Source organism: Gracilinanus agilis, chromosome 4 (assembly GCF_016433145.1).
Source record: "Gracilinanus agilis isolate LMUSP501 chromosome 4, AgileGrace, whole genome shotgun sequence".
Taxonomy (NCBI): Eukaryota; Metazoa; Chordata; class Mammalia; order Didelphimorphia; family Didelphidae; genus Gracilinanus; species Gracilinanus agilis.
In genome coordinates, this window is record NC_058133.1 from 229,197,031 (window position 1) to 229,212,869 (window position 15,839).

The window sequence follows — 15,839 nt, forward strand, 5'->3', positions numbered from 1 at the left end:
AAAGGGTTGCTTTGGGAGGTAGTGAGTTACCCATCATTGAAGTTCTCTGAGCAGAGACTACTTAACTGGGTACATCGAAATAGGAATTCTTTTTCAGGTAAGGGATGGACTGGATTATCGCTCAAGGTCCCTTACAGTCATAAAATTCTGTGACACTATGCCTTTCTACTCTATTTCAAGCTCAGCATTGACAGATAAAATCCAAGTAGCTATCTGATCCCTCAGCTCAGAAAGTGTGGCTTTGGAAGAAAACTCACTTTATTAAAATTCTGTGGTACAGTAGAAAAAACTGCTCTCTACAGTCAGAGAATCTAGTTCCAAATCTTGTCTCTGATACTAAGCTCTGTGATCTTGGACATATCACTTAACCTCCTTGGGCCTCAGTTTCCTCATCTGTAAAATGAAGACCTTGGTACTAGATAGTCTCTGAGGTCCAGGTTATTCAGACAAGGCCTGAAGCTTCCTACAAAGATTAATTTTGTAGATTAGAGGATGAGCCTCCCTCTACTGGTTACTTTACACACCACAAGACATAGCTGGTTTAAAATCAAGCATCCAGGTGATGGTATAGACTGTCTCTTATTTCAGCAAGTGTTTGCTGATGTCTCAAGGATTACTAGTTCTGGGGATCACAGGACAATGTACTAAGGGAGACACTCAAACTCATAACTGTACCAAGTTGTTAAGAGCCAAATAAGAATATTTTTATTAGAATCCACCTTCAAATCTCTGCTGCTGGGTCCTGTGGCTGCCTGAAAGAAAATTTCATTCCACAAAGCACATTCCACTCCAAGCTCTACAGAGGCAAAAGTCCAACACTATTCTACCTTTATCAGAACCAACTGCAGAGACAAGACTAGAACAATGTTAGATATTTTTCTCAATATATCTTTTTTGGGGAAGGGAAAGATTGTGGGGGAAATCTGTTGAAAAGCTTTCTTAAAAGGTTGTTTTTTAGAATCTCTGCTCCTGTTTGTCTCAAATAAAGAAAAACCAAATATTGGCTCCATTATCTAATAAAAAACAAGAACTATATAAATGGTATGAAAGAATTCCCATCCCATTTCAGAAGTAGATCAGAGCTATGGCAGAGAGCATATAGCAACCATATTTAAGGAAACGAAATTTTCAGGTGGGTTTCAGGGCTTGAAAATAGTTGAAATAGACACAACATCCTGGATTTTCACAGGTAAGAACTTCCCTGCTGGAACCACAGTCTTTTCTACCACACCCTGGGACCTTTCAGGAGGACTACTAGAAGAAAAAGATCAGTGATTTTTCCCCAAGGCAGTCCCAGTGTTCACAACACAATGAGAGGAATGAAGCTAAAGCCTTTCTCACTGACAAAGCCTTACCTTTTGGTTCAGTGTGAATAAGTTGCCCCAGATCTGAACATGCTGTTGTCCTATCCCAACAGGTAGGGAGAGGCTGGAGTGCCAAAGAAGAGCAGCACAGAAAGGCGCTGTTTATGGGGACTTCCTCCAGTCCCACAGAATCCAATCAAAAGGAACCCAATCCAAATGACCTCTCCTCCTCTTGGTGGTGGGACTACTCAAGGAAGAGTTCTCTGCTCCTTCCCAATGTAGTCAAACTCTTAGAAAAGGTCTATGGAGAAGGGAGTCCTTCAAGCACATCACAAGTTCTGGGGTAGGTAGTGTAAATACAGCACCAAGAGTGTTGTGATTGGGGCTTGACCATTATGGAAATCACAACCTTTAGCAATAGCATTTGGCTTGAAAAGTTTGCAAGTCACCATTTAATCCAGAGATGAGAGAAAGAGAGCACTACTAAAGTGCATCCAACATTAAAATACCAGGAAAAAAATGCTCTAGAAAAAAAGAATCTTGATATAAGAGCAATAAATGTGCTGCTGAGCAGTTGGCATACCCCTGTCCACTTTGCTTTGCTCTGCCCTTCCCAGTCCAGGAGAGTTCCAGGGCGTGCCCATTCCTGGGACTGAGAATCTGAACCCTCTGGGGGTCACAGTTCATTAGGAATTCCCTTCAAGGCCCCAGTGGGGGAGGAAAGAAGGTTAAGATGCTGCTACCAGTTCTGACTGTTTTGGCTTTGTCTTCATGGCTGTTTTCTCTGTGGAGGAAAAAAATTTGTTACCTTTGCACAAAACACCCAGAAGTCAGAGATACCCCATGGAAAAACAAAATTTGACAGGGGAGGCAAGTCTCTGGGTTCCTAGAGGGAACTCTTGAGATACCTTGTTAGCTTCCACATCCTGAATAATGAAAAAACTGCTAGCTAGATGGAAGAGTGCTATTAGAAACAGAAAATCAAAGACAAACTGATTTTGGTAAGAACAAAGTTGGTCACAGGTATAGTACTGAAAGAAACTCTAATAGAGGAAGAGGAACTATTTAGGCCAGTGATTCCCAAAGTGGGCGCCACCACCCCCTGGTGGGTGCTGCAGCGATCCAGGGAGGTGGTGATGGCCATAGATGCATTTGGGGGCGGTGAATAACTGTAAGGGAGCAGTGATAGTATGTGACAGGGGGTGCTAAGTAATATTTTTTTCTGGAAAGGGGGCAGTAGGCCAAAAAAGTTTGGGAACCACTGATTTAGAGGATAAAAAGGGGAAAAAAGCAAAATGGGAAAATTATGAAAAGCAAAGCAAGGGCAGATTGCCAAAGGACATTTTTTGACAGTTAAGATGAACTTATGGGAAGACAGCAGTTGCTCTTCCCCAGGGAAGAAAACAACTAAAACTAAAGACAGTGAGCAGACCCCAACTATACTGAGAATGAATTATATACTGTGTTGGTTCATGGGGGGAAGAGTCCCAGTGGCCAAATAGGCCTTTTTGTATATTGTTTTTACAGTATTCCCAATTTCCAGGATATGCTTCTTTGAAAATAATATCCAGGTGACTGCCAAGAGAAGGAATAATATTAACCCAGTGTTTCTGAAATCCTATGCAATCTTTTAAGAAGAATGATTTTGCTGACAAGACATTTTCCCTCTTGGAACTCCTAGAAAAGAGGGCTTTGAGCCATTACTAAGTTCATTATTCTCATTTCCCAAAGGAGGACTGGCTTCTTCACTCCCAGGCTATACCAAATAAGAAAGATCTAGGCCAGTGTTGGCAAACATTTTTAAAATTGCATGCCCAAACTGCAACTTTAAGCTGCCTGTGAGCCCCCTGCATTACCCCAGAGAGAGGAGGGAGGAAGTGCTTGTGTTGGGCACCTGGACAGAGGGGCAAGGCATGAAAAAAATGTCCTCAGGTACTGGGAAGAGGGGGAAGGAAGCAGCCCCTTCCATACCACTGGGGCACACATGCCATACCTTTGCCAACATGGGCCTAGGCTCTTTGGTTATCCAACAACAATTCCCAACTTTCTTGAAAAATTTAAAAATGCTAAAATATTCATTGAAAAGGGGAAAAAGAATATACCTGGAATCTTCTCCGAAGGTGGTTCTGAAGGAACTTCTGGAAGCTCTACTTGTTCCTACAAAAACAAAAGAAGAAAAGGTTGTGAGAAAAATACTCTGGAAAGTCTTAAAGTGGTTAGAGTTTGGAAGTTGGTTCTACAAGCAGCCCCATAGGCCCTCTCTAGGCTAACTTGACTTTGTCTTTTCAACTTCTAGCTAAGTAAAAAAGCTCCTTTAGTGGAAAAGGTCTTCCTCAACTATAGTCTTCATACAAGACCAAAGCTTCCAACGATGAACTTCCAGGTCCTTGTGGTCTTCAGAACACCATTGCTTTTCTTTTGTGCCATGAATTCATTCATTGGCAGCTAGGTGGCCCAGTAGAAAGAGAGCTGGGTCTGGAGTATGGAAGACTCCAGTTCAAATGCCTACTGGAGGTATGATTTTGAGCAATTCATTTAACTTCTGTTAATGGCCTTATTTCTCTCATCTGTAAAACAGGAATACTAATAACACCTACCTTTCAGGGTTGTTGTGAGATTGAGTAAGATAATAATTATAAAGTGCTTAGCACTTTAAAGCCTGGCACATAGTAGGTGCTATATAAATGTTTGTCATTCTTATTGTTGTTGGAATTTAGTAGTTGTTATTTAGCAGTGTCTAGTGAAGCTTGTATCTAATGAACCCTTCTCAGAATATTAAATGCATAAAATAAAATATGTAAGATTTCAAGGGAAACCAATTATACTGAAGTAAAGTTATCAAAGTATTTTTAGAAACAAGTCTCCAGGTACCTCACATCAAGAGCCCTTACAATAGAATTAGATTCAGAGTGACTAGGTTCAATAGCTGCAGGGTTCTAAGGGTCTGCTATGTCTCTGTGCCTCATCTCTTATGTCCTATCAAGTCAAAAGCACTATTTGTGGGTACCCAGACTCTCTGGGAATAAGGAAGTGAATGGATGTTTCATCAAAATAATACTACAAAGGCAGCATGGTATGATGGAAAGATCTCTAGACTAGGAGTCAGGAGACCTAGGTTCTTAACCTTGGCTCTGCTAGTAATTAACTATGACCCTGGAGAACTCATTTAAACCTGTTTTCTCCTCTATAAAATGAGATCTGACTAGATTATCGCCCTGTGGGAAGCATATAGTCTTGGAAATCAGATGTTCTGGTTGGCTTTGACACATCCTACCCATGTGGTCGAGAGCAACTCAATTAGTCTTTTTTGGGTGTGTACCTCAGTTTCCTCATCTGTAAAAAGGGGATAACACTTGCACTGTACATTTTACAGAAAATGTTTACTATTATTAATAATACAAACTATTATCATGAGTTCCTTTTTAATTCTAATCATTTTGTTTTTAGTCATTCATCAAAAAGCTTTTTTTTCCTCTTCTGAATTTCACAACCCCTTTATTCTCCCATTATTTCCCCTTTATTCCAAGCTCTAAAGAAGAGATGGCCCTTTTCCTCATCTAGGCCAAGTTCTCTGTGGGGAACCCTGATATTATTCCCTCCTGTCTTCTCTATCAAATTGTCCCCAATTTCATCCCCACTCTCAAACTTTCAGTCTCATTCTCTAGCTCTTCTGTTGATGCCTACAAATATGTCAAAAGCTTCTAAAACATTTAACCCTCTTGTTCACCCTTTTCTTTCGTGGCTCTCTCCCTTGTCTGACTTCTCCTTTTCAGGTTCCTCTGCCTGAAAAGGATAATTATCCATTTCATCACCTCTAATTGTGGATGTACTCCAAAACTCTATCCTGGACTTTCTTCTCTTCTTCTACATTTTTATTTGTTCTCACAAAGGGTATACTGCTAAATGTTTTAAAATCTGTCCTCCAAAAACATTGGAGGCAATTTAAAATTTAATCTGCATTTGTAATATTTTCTCCACTTTTTAAAGACTAGACAGTCAAAAAAACAATAAATCTATAAGGATTTGTTGCTTTGAGGGGTGAATGCTCACAACGAAAGTATAACAACTGGCTCTCACAAGCCAATTTCAGCTAGCTTCAGCATTCCCTTGTTCCCATGAACTACCATCTCTGTGTAAATGACTCCTAAATCTTTATAGAAGGCCTATTTTCTCTCCTGAGCACCACACATATCACCAACTGCCCAAAAGATATTTTTTTTAAATTAAATTTTTTTTATTAATAGCTATCAATGTTCAGGAATATGTCCATAAACAAAAGACAGAAAAAGAGGATTGTATATGAAACACTGCATGGCTTGTTGCTTTTAAATATACATCAACTTTAATATCACTCCTTTTGGCTTCCCTTTTGCTCTTTACTGTGTATTATATGTGTCTTATTGGCTTTCTTTGTATCACTATTGTAACCTCCAGTCTCTCCATCAAGAGGCTCTGATTTTTTGAAACAAGAAAGCAGTCAAGCAAAACAAATTCCAAAACGTCTGGAAATGTATTTTCTCATTCTGTACCAACAGTCTACCACTGAGTTGCAGGAAACATATTTTTGGCATCAAGTTGATCCTATTGGATATTTCAAACTGAACTTCCCTTAAGACTCTCAAATCCAACATGTTTAAAACAGAACTCTTTACCTTTACCTTTTGTACCAGACTAACCATCTTCCTAACTTGCTTAATACTATCACTCCTTCTACCACCATCCTTCCAAGGCACATAAATTCACAATTTCAGTGTCATCTTCAATTTCTCAATGTCCTTCACCCCATATAAGGTATATTAATTGTCAAATCTTGCCATCTCTCAGTATTTCTCTCTACATTCACACAGACATAGTTTGAGCTCTCATTATGTCTCAGCTGAACTACTGAAATAAGTCTCCTAATTCGTTTCTCTCTACTCCAATCCACCTCCATGCACCTCTTCTAAAAGTTTTCCTGAAGTGTAGGTCAGAACATGTCACCCACTACCCAATAAACTCCAGCTGGTTCCCCTAGTATGTCTAGGATCAAATCTTCACATCCCAACATTTCACAGAATCTGGCTCCTCCCTACCTCTCCCACCTATGTACACAGTCCACTTCTTTTATGCTTTCTTCACTGCAGCTATACTGGTTTACTTACTATTCATGACATTCTATCTTCAGTCTCCTTACTTTGCCCTGGCTGTCCCCCACACCCAGAATGCTGTGCATTCACACCTTTGACTTCTGGAACCCCCAATTTCCTTCCACACTCAGTTTTGCAACATTTTCTCTATAAGGCCATTTCCTAATTTCCCCTAGCTGTTTGTACCTTCTTCATTCCCTAGTGTTTGATTTATATATGTCTTGCATATGCCTATCTACATATATGTACATGCTGTTCTCCACACACTCCCTAACCCATTCAAATATAAACCCTTGAGAGCAAAAATGCTTTGCTTTTATCTTTGTATCCCCATGCGATCCCCTAGAATATAGTAAGCATTTAGTAAATGTCTGTTGATTGACAAAAATATAAATGTCTGTGCTCTTGCCTTCCCAGCTAGGTTTTCTGTTTATAGTAGCTCATACCCATCACTTTCCCCCTTCCGCAATCCCAATAAGCTTCCTGGATAAACCCCCATGACACTAGGGCTTTCGCTGGTATGACAGGTGGGTGGGCTCTATTATAAACCAGTCTTATGACTCAGGCTCTGTGGTGGGCATGTAAATGGAGGCAGCAGGCACTAGCTTATATAGCTAAGCTACAGTCTGGCAAACTGCGACAGCTGCCCAGAAAGATTGGGAATCCCTGATCTAGGGGACTAAATACAGACCCTGAAGAGTAAACAGAGAGCTCTGAAAATGAGAACAAACAGGAAAGACCTGGGCTGATTCCTTTAAAGGTGCCTGAAGAATGGAGATGCTCATGCATGCATGCATTCATTCATTCAATGACTGTTGGCCAGAATCAAGGAATGGGGGGGGGGGGGGAGGTCCAAAAAAACCCACATCATTGCCAACTGAGGACAGAGGAGGAGAGAGACAGAGAAGGACAAGGAAAATAAACATATCCTCTACTTCCAGGGGAAACTATGTTCAAATTCTCAGCTATTCATGTAGACCATTTGTGAATAAGAATTTTCTCTCTCAGTCTGTCTTTCAGGATATTCCCAGGATATTCTCACTGCCTAATCAGTGTGTGTTCAAGGGATGAAAACTCTTTTAGCATTTACACTGATATAACTGGCAAGAAAAATTGCCTGGGAAAAAGATCTTAACTCATAATCCAAGTATGTACCATCTGGATTAGCAGAGGTTTGGGATTTTCATAATCCTTTTCTTTGAATAAGAGAAAGTCAGCTCCAGCTATTACCTGAGTGATTGCATGCAGTTCCTCTAAGATGGCATCTTCATCTTCTTGAGTAAAGCTGTCAGCCAAGAGCTCATCAATTTGCTGCAAAGAAGAAAACCACAATGACTGACACATGTTTGCCATTCTGCCCCTACTCCCTCCAGTAGAAGCCTGGAGCAAAGGAAAAGGGGAAAAAAGGTCAGGCCTAAAAGTGTCTCTTGCCACAAGTCTTCACTCATCAAGGAAACCAGTAGAGATGTGCTATCCTCTTGAAGATGGCTAATTTTCAAAGCCCAGGAGGTAGACTATTTGGAGGAGAACAAGACACAAACATACATACAGAATCCATACCTTCTGGTACTCCACAGCATCCCGGGTTTCATCTATTATTCTTTCTACTTCTTCTATGGACATGACCTAAAGATATAGCATAAAACGTTTATACTTGAAGGGATCTCAGCAATCAGCAATCACCTAGTCTAATCTCCTCAAAGGATGAAACTGAGACTTAGAAAGATGATGGAGCTGTCCAAGATTGTGTTGTGGCACACTCAGGAATAGTGTATAATTGCCATAAAACTAAAAAAAAAAGTCTTTTGAGAAAGAAGCATTTCAGGAAAGAGAGCTTGCTAACTCTTTGAATCTAGAAGATGAATTGTTTGAAGAAAGCACCATGAAAATGCCTGAAGAAACCTCCACAGCATCAGAAGATCCAGCATAAACTTTGGAGTATAATTGATTGAACTTTGGAGGGGTTGAACACAAGTATTTTGAATGTAAACTTGTATGCCACAGGGGATTGCCCCCTAGTTGGCTTATTATCAATACGCCTAGCAAGTTGGTTTCCTCTTTCTCTCTTTTATATCCCTTATCTCTAACTATTGCAGTTTAAAATGATCCATTGTGGAGATTAGTCTCCCAAAGGATCACAGGGGGGATTGTGAAAGAGAATTCTTTATTGTCTATCCTGAGTTAACACTAAGTTAAGTAGACCTCACTAGAGACTGAAGACAGGATTAACTCTCCTTTGTCTACCTTTTAAATTGAATCAACAAATAACTGAACACCCTACTTAATGCTAGGTGAGAAGCCAGCAAGATACTGGGAGAGCGCCACCCTTTTTTTTAACTCAATCAGTCAGAAACTTGTGAATTCTTTTTAAGAAGTTCACATCCTCAGAAACTGTTCAACCTAGAAAGGTTGAACTTTTTTGATGAGAAATTGACCTTTAGGTGAGAAGTCGATCCCAGAGACATTGCCCCTTAGGCAGTGGTAGACAATTTGGAAACTGTGATTGGCCCCTGTGAAGAGGTGAGGAGACAAGAAGTCACCATAAAAGCAAGCCCCAACTCCCTGAGAGGATATGGTCTTTGAGAAGATAGTCTGAAGAAATTGTCTTCTGGAGATGGTCTGACAGGGGGGAGTCTTCAAGAGAATTTCCTGGAGAATGCAGTTTGGATTGTGGGCTTGGAGCTCAGCTTCATCTTAGACTCTGACTCCTGGACTACTTCATTGGATGAGTGATAAGGCTGACTCCCTTCCTAGTTTCCTAAGAGATTAGCTTCCATCTTGGAGGAAGCTTAATGAGGACTAGTATAGGTATTTTCTCTAATCTCTTTTACATTTCTCTAATTTATTGTTTCCCCTCTATTTTGGTAAATAAACTATTGACTTAAGATATAATAATTTCAGCGACCACATTATTTCATATAATTTAAGTCTAACCAATAAATTTAATCTTTACACTAGAAACCAATAACCTGGTGCTCCTTCTACTATCTACCATGCTGCCACCACTTTAGTACCTGATTTTAAATAATTATGAATCTTACTGGTCAGAGAAGAAATGCAGATGCCAGCAATTTGGCCAAGCCTGGTTCTCAAGTCTAAAAGAGACCTAAACTAGACAGTAAAAGAGATTACACTAAATTCCCAGGGTTACTGCATTTAATAAATCATAAAATGATACTGGCTCCCTCTAAGAAGATTTCATCAGAGGTGGTATATGACAATGTATATAAATCCTATAAAAGTCTTTTGTGTTCATTTAAAAAAAAGATCTTAAAGTAAATGTTTCTTTTCTGTCATTCCCATTTTCCTATGCCACAAGAGGACTTTTTTGTGATGGTCAAAAGAAAAGTAGAGGGATTTATTACAAATCTTTCCCATCCATAATCCTCTCCTTTGATTCAACATAACTATTACTTTCTTCAAGACCTACTTTAAAACTCATAATCTAGGGGGCAGCTGGGTAGCTCAGTGGAGTGAGAGTCAGGCCTAGAGACAGGAGGTCCTAGGTTCAAACCCGGCCTCAGCCACTTCCCAGCTGTGTGACCCTGGGCAAGTCACTTGACCCCCATTGCCCACCCTTACCAATCTTCCACCTATGAGACAATACACCGAAGTACAAGGGTTTAAAAAAAAACAAAAAACTCATAATCTATACCAATTCTTCTCCAATTAATTTTTTTAACCCTTACATTCCATCTTACTAACAACTCTAAGATAGAAAAGAGGGAAGGGCTAGGCAATTGGCATTAAGAGATTTGCCCAGGGTCACACAGCTGGGACATATCAGAGGCTAGATTTGAACCCCAGTTCTCCCTATTCCAGGTCTGGCATTCTATCCACTATGTCAACTAGCTGTCCCTTACTTTTTTAATTAGTTACATTTTACTCTTTATCTCTTTGGCACTTAAGGATTTTGTTTGCATTGTTTTATACTTGTTGAGGAGTTACTTGGTAACTGTTGTTAAGTCACTTCACAGAGGTATAGTTTTTTTCTCCTTAAAAAGACTATGGTTTGATGGCAGAGATCATGTCTTCTATTTCTTTTACATTCTTCTTTAGCAACCAATACAGCAGATGCTCAGTAAATGCTTCCTGCTGACATGTTATGTAGCCAAGCCTCTTTTTTTTTTTTTTTTTTAAACAGAAGTTTTACAAGCCTTTGGGTCATTGCTCTATTTGCTTCATTCCTTGTTGCTCCATCTAGGTTCCTCTCCCAACCCAGCAGCACCCTTGGTGGCCTTGACCTACCTGATGCATTTTATTCAAACACTCATTTCCAAACTTCAGGCCTTCAATCACTTTCATTTCAATCTGGGTAAACTCAATATTTTGAACCTGGAGGAAAAAAAACAAACAACAAACTAAATCCTACCTTGTTTAGGAGACATTCTGAAGCCACTCTTCCCCATACTTCCTAAATTGGCACCAATTTTGCTTTTTTAACTTTTACAAAGTTGGGCATTCCTTGTCTGCTTAAGGGCTAATATTCGTGTACATGACTGCCCATATGTTTCTCTTACCTTCAGAAATAAAACTTAAACAATTCACTTAGCCCTAGCCTTCATCAGAATGTAAAGAGAGGAATATAAGAGGCAAAGTTCCAAGCAGTCTGTGTTGCCTATCATGAAAGTGCTGGTGAAAATTTAGAGGATTACATGTGGATTTCAATTCCCATGGGCAGTGATAACTGAAAGATCATAGTAAGAATAATTGGGATTGACACTGGCCCGTGAATTCATTAATACAGGGAACTCCTGGGAGAAAACTCCTTCTACCAATTGATACATTCTCTTCAGCTTATAGTCTTTTTAAAAAATTTATATTTTTAATGTTATGTCAATCAAATTAAAATAAAAACAAATCAAACAACCCTGGGGTTTGATCTCACACTCTGCAAACTGACCAAGATGACTAAAAATTGGCAACGGTTAATGATGGAGGGTTGTGGAAAGATAGACAATATATTATTAGTGGAGCTGTGAAATAGTACAATCATTTTGGAAAAGAAATTTGTAATAACACATTCAGCTTATAGTCTTAAAGATGTGCCTAGAGCAGGGGTGTCAAATTCCATTAGAAATAGGGGCTGCTAATCCACATATAAGAATCCAAGTGGACTTTATATTAACTTTGTTTTAAAATTTAATGTTACCTCTGTTTGATCATGGTTTTACTCATTTTGTTAACTATTTACCAATTACATTTTAATCTTGTTTGGTCAGCACTCAGGAGTTTTGTGAGCTACACACAAAGTAGACACTTTTAGTCTAGAGCACCAGAGGTTAAATGGCTTGTCCAGGGTCACACAGCCAAGAGGCAGAGCTTGAATTCAGCTCTTCCCAGCTCCAAGATCAGTTCTCTATTGACTATACCATGACTATCTATGAGAAGAATAGCAAAACTTTGCTGCAAAGGTCACATTTTAGAAATGCTCCTGTAGTTAAGTACAGTTTCTCTTTCCAAGTGAAAATTCCCTAACTTTCTTCAATATTCTTGAAGTAAAAGTCAGAGTCTTTCTTTCACTAATAGGAAGTTGATGTGTAGTTTAAATACAGAGTCTCCTATTCATGCTTCTCCATAGCAATCACATCTCTGTAGATATTAACCCTCACTTGCAAACTTTATGACTCTCTTTACTCCATGATGAGATTCTAAGCTGGTTCTGGATCTAATCCAATCTTTTTTAATGCTCTCCTAGATTTAGTTATAGGTTCTAGAAAAGAGATTGTTTATTTTAATTCTTCTAAAAATAACTGAACATGTAGAGGATTCAAAATCCCCAAATGGGCCCTTTAGTTGTAACTGCTTCATTAATGAGTTAAGTCATATCCTAGCAAAAAATATTTGTTACAAAAACATTTTTGCTAAGGTTATCAAAGCAGAATATAGTTCTATGATATATTCGCCACACTGGGCTTTGGGGACCTCTATAGCCATACCATAGTTTCCAGATTTGTGATTTGGTTTTCTGTCTTATCCAACAGTTGTTCCTGATAACGCTTCTTCTTAAGCAGTAACTTTGCTCTTCTGTAGAAGGAAACCCAACAAGAGACACAGTGAGTGACACAGTAGCAGCAACAAAAGAATCACAATATTATCACTTTGCATTGGAACCTTAGTGTCTGTCAATTACCAAAGCAAGCTGGCCCCTTAAGCACAAACCTGATAAAAGGGACAACATCTGCCTCCCTAAGCAGAACTTGGCCCTTGGGAAGCTCTTGTATGGTGGAGGGAGCATATGCAGAGTCACTGGGCAGACATTCAGAAATATCAGGGAGAAATACTACTAGGAGAATTCTATGCTATAAATTCAGTTCTTCCATTCCAGATTTTTGCAGATATAATTTTGGCAAGAAACAAGTGGTTCTCTCTAGTCCTTTCACTTACTCTTTCTTTCCATCACGAAGAAGTTGCCTGGCAATCTCTCTTTCCTTCTCTAGTTGTTGGGTGATCCTCTTCTGGTACTGCTTCAATTTATCCCGTTGTTGCTTCAATTGCTATTAGAAATAAGAGAAAATTACATCTCATTAAAACTTTGGATTGATGGAAGCTTATCTCTCTTTATTAAACCAAAATACCTCTGACAATATAACCATTCTCCATATCACCATTTTTATCAAGGAGCATGATCCATATAGACTAAATTACTGGCATCTAATTGCTATCTTCAGGGGAATCTATGCTGATGAATACTCTGAGACACACACACACTCATGCAATGATCACTGTACAGTTATTAAGTGTTAAAAGTTTTCACTATTTGGACAAGCAATTGTAGAAGTGTCTTTGGTCTGTGTGCAGAGATTTATAACCCATGCCAAAGATGGCAAAGGGTGAACTTTCAGTGGCATCAGGGCCAGTTGCTACTACCCCCTCTCTTTCCCTGGATACCTTTCTGCTGCTTCAGGTATACATACTTATGTCCCGCCCAAATTCTCAAAAGCACTGATATAGCCACAGATCTTTTCTCTCTATGCTGAAAAATGGATTAATTTAGCTTACGATTTCTGAAAGGCTGTTCCTAGTCAATGCAAATTATTATTCAATTATTAGGAGAAGATTGTAAAAAGATCATCATGAAAGCACATATAATCAAATTTCTTCCTTGGTGAAAATAATCGTTCTTAAAATAATTTCTGAGCAGGGGTTAACATGCTACATGTTAGGAACTACAGTTTCTTTGAGTCATGTCTCAAAGAAATATTAGGTAATGATAATCTGTTTTTTTATGCTGTGATTATACATGGTCTTCAGAATTTGTGGGAAGAGGGAAAAGACTAAAAATCAAATGACATAATATTTGTAAAGAGGTTAGCTTGGTACCTAGGACATAGTAAGTGCTTAACGAATGCTTACTTCTCTCCTTTTTAATGAAAGATGGCAAATTTGTGATTCTCTGCAAAACACATACTAGAAATAATTATTTGACAAAAAAAAGTTCAATTCAGGGAAAATTTCTTGATGATGTGATTAAGAAAGCAGGAAAAAGAAAGACTTTCAAGAGGATCAAGTTTCCTGATAATAGCTTTCCCCAATTACTGGAAAGGGTTGCAGCTGGGTGGCTCAGTGGATTGAGAGCCAGGCCTAGAGATGGGATGGATTAATTTAGATGGGATGGATTAATTTAATTAGAGGTTCAAATCTGGCCTCAGACACTTCCCAGCTGTGACCCTGGGCAAGTCACTTGACCCCCATTGCCTAGCTCTTACCAATCTTCTGCCTTTGAACCAATACCCCAAATTAGTTCCGAGACAGAAGATAAGGGTTTAAAAAAAATGACAAAACATAAATGCCTTGGGGCAAACTGATAGCATCAGAGAAAAATTTATGTGGGGGCAGCTACAGGGCTCAGTGGATTAAGACCCAGACCCTGGGTCAAATATGGCCTCAGACACTGCCTAGCTGTGTGACACTGGGCAAATCACTTAACCCCCAATGCTTAGCCCTTACTGCTCTTCTGCCCTGGAAGCAATTCACAGTATTGACTCTTAAGACAGAAGGTAAAAGTTATAAAAAACAAAGCAGAACAAAACAAAAAACTGTTACTTAAGATATGTCTTAAATTTTCCCCCTTCCACTTAAAAAAAAAACAAACCAACAACAAAAAACCCACATTCATAAAAGCCAATGGGAAAACAATGAAAAGCTAAATTAAAATTAGCTCCATCATCTACTTTAGTTGGGTTATTTTAGACAAAATTATTTAGCTTTTTTGAAAAAAGTATCTTTTATATCCAATTTCAGGGTTGTTATCAAACTCTTTTGAGTGCTTACTATGTGCTCAGTCATGAATTCAGAAAGATCTGGACAAATCCACCAACCCACATTCCTAATTAATACTTTCTATTTTTAGTCCCTAATAGATTTAAAAATACAGGAGCACTCCTTTTAGAAAGGTAGAAGGAAAAGTTGACCAAAACACCCATTACTAGTACACTGAGACACTACATTTGTTTATATAATACAGTACACATTTAATAAGTACCTAATATGTGCCAGGCACTAACTAAGGTTACAAACACAAGGAACCCTGGGCAGTTTGGCTGGGGAAATATTTCATTTTCCAATTTATACAGAACTTTAAAAATCTTTAGTCAATATACAAATGTTAGTTATTATTATTATTATTATTATGCTTCAACTTAAATATATTTTTCACAAAACTGAGCCACTTTGGAAGAAATTGCACCATTATAGCAATGACAGGAGATCTAACCAAAGCTTCAACATTTTTTAGAGCTGTTAGTACAGGGGCATGTCTTGCAAAGCTTTTGAAAGTACAAGAAGTTTTCAGGGTTTTAAAGAAAATGAAACTAAATAAAGAATAACTTTCTTCCTCAGTAAAATAAGGGATGATAATAGCACCTCCAGAGGGTTGATTAGAGGATCAAATAATGTATATCATTTTTTTTTACAAACATTAATGAAACTGGTAAAAGTGAGCTGTGGTGGTTATTATTATTAATCTGTCTGGTCAGGAACTAACCCGCCAATACAAATCTCGAAGTCTAAAACTTCAAGACCCAGAGGAGCTGTCCAGCCCCAGTCCAAACCCCACCACTCCCCTCATTCCCTGCCCCACCACTAAAAACCATCAAAGAAATAGAGGGGAAGCACTGAGGAGATAAAGGGATCAGGGAGATGTCAGGAAGGAGATGGGAAGTGAGGAGACAGGGGAGAGAGAGAGGGTCAAGGGAAAACCCAGGCTCTTCCTGACCTCCAGCCTCGGCACAAGGCGGGATGGAGACCACCGCCCTCCAGCACCAGCACCCGTACCCCCAGGCCTGGGCAGAGCCTGGAGACGAGCCCCACTAATATTAGAATTACACCTTGGGGACTCTTTTAGCCTAAACCCTTCCTTTGGCAGAGGAGGAAACTGAGGCTGAGGGTGACAGGTACGGCGGGGGGG

At 39.2% G+C, this 15,839-nt stretch overlaps 1 protein-coding gene across 1 annotated transcript in view; it reads right to left on the reverse strand.

The window, feature by feature from the left end:
• Positions 1 to 1,427: 1,427 nt before the first annotated feature.
• Positions 1,428 to 15,839, reverse strand: part of CHMP6 (charged multivesicular body protein 6) — a 19,824-nt gene continuing 5,412 nt past the window's right edge. Inside the window, exons 2-8 of the mRNA XM_044672444.1 lie at positions 12,818 to 12,927; positions 12,370 to 12,457; positions 10,679 to 10,765; positions 7,991 to 8,056; positions 7,661 to 7,741; positions 3,407 to 3,461; positions 1,428 to 2,088 (exon numbers count right to left, since the gene is read on the reverse strand). Of these exons, the coding sequence (XP_044528379.1) occupies positions 2,033 to 2,088; positions 3,407 to 3,461; positions 7,661 to 7,741; positions 7,991 to 8,056; positions 10,679 to 10,765; positions 12,370 to 12,457; positions 12,818 to 12,927 (543 nt within the window). The 3' untranslated portion in view covers positions 1,428 to 2,032. The remainder of the gene's footprint in view (positions 2,089 to 3,406; positions 3,462 to 7,660; positions 7,742 to 7,990; positions 8,057 to 10,678; positions 10,766 to 12,369; positions 12,458 to 12,817; positions 12,928 to 15,839) is intronic.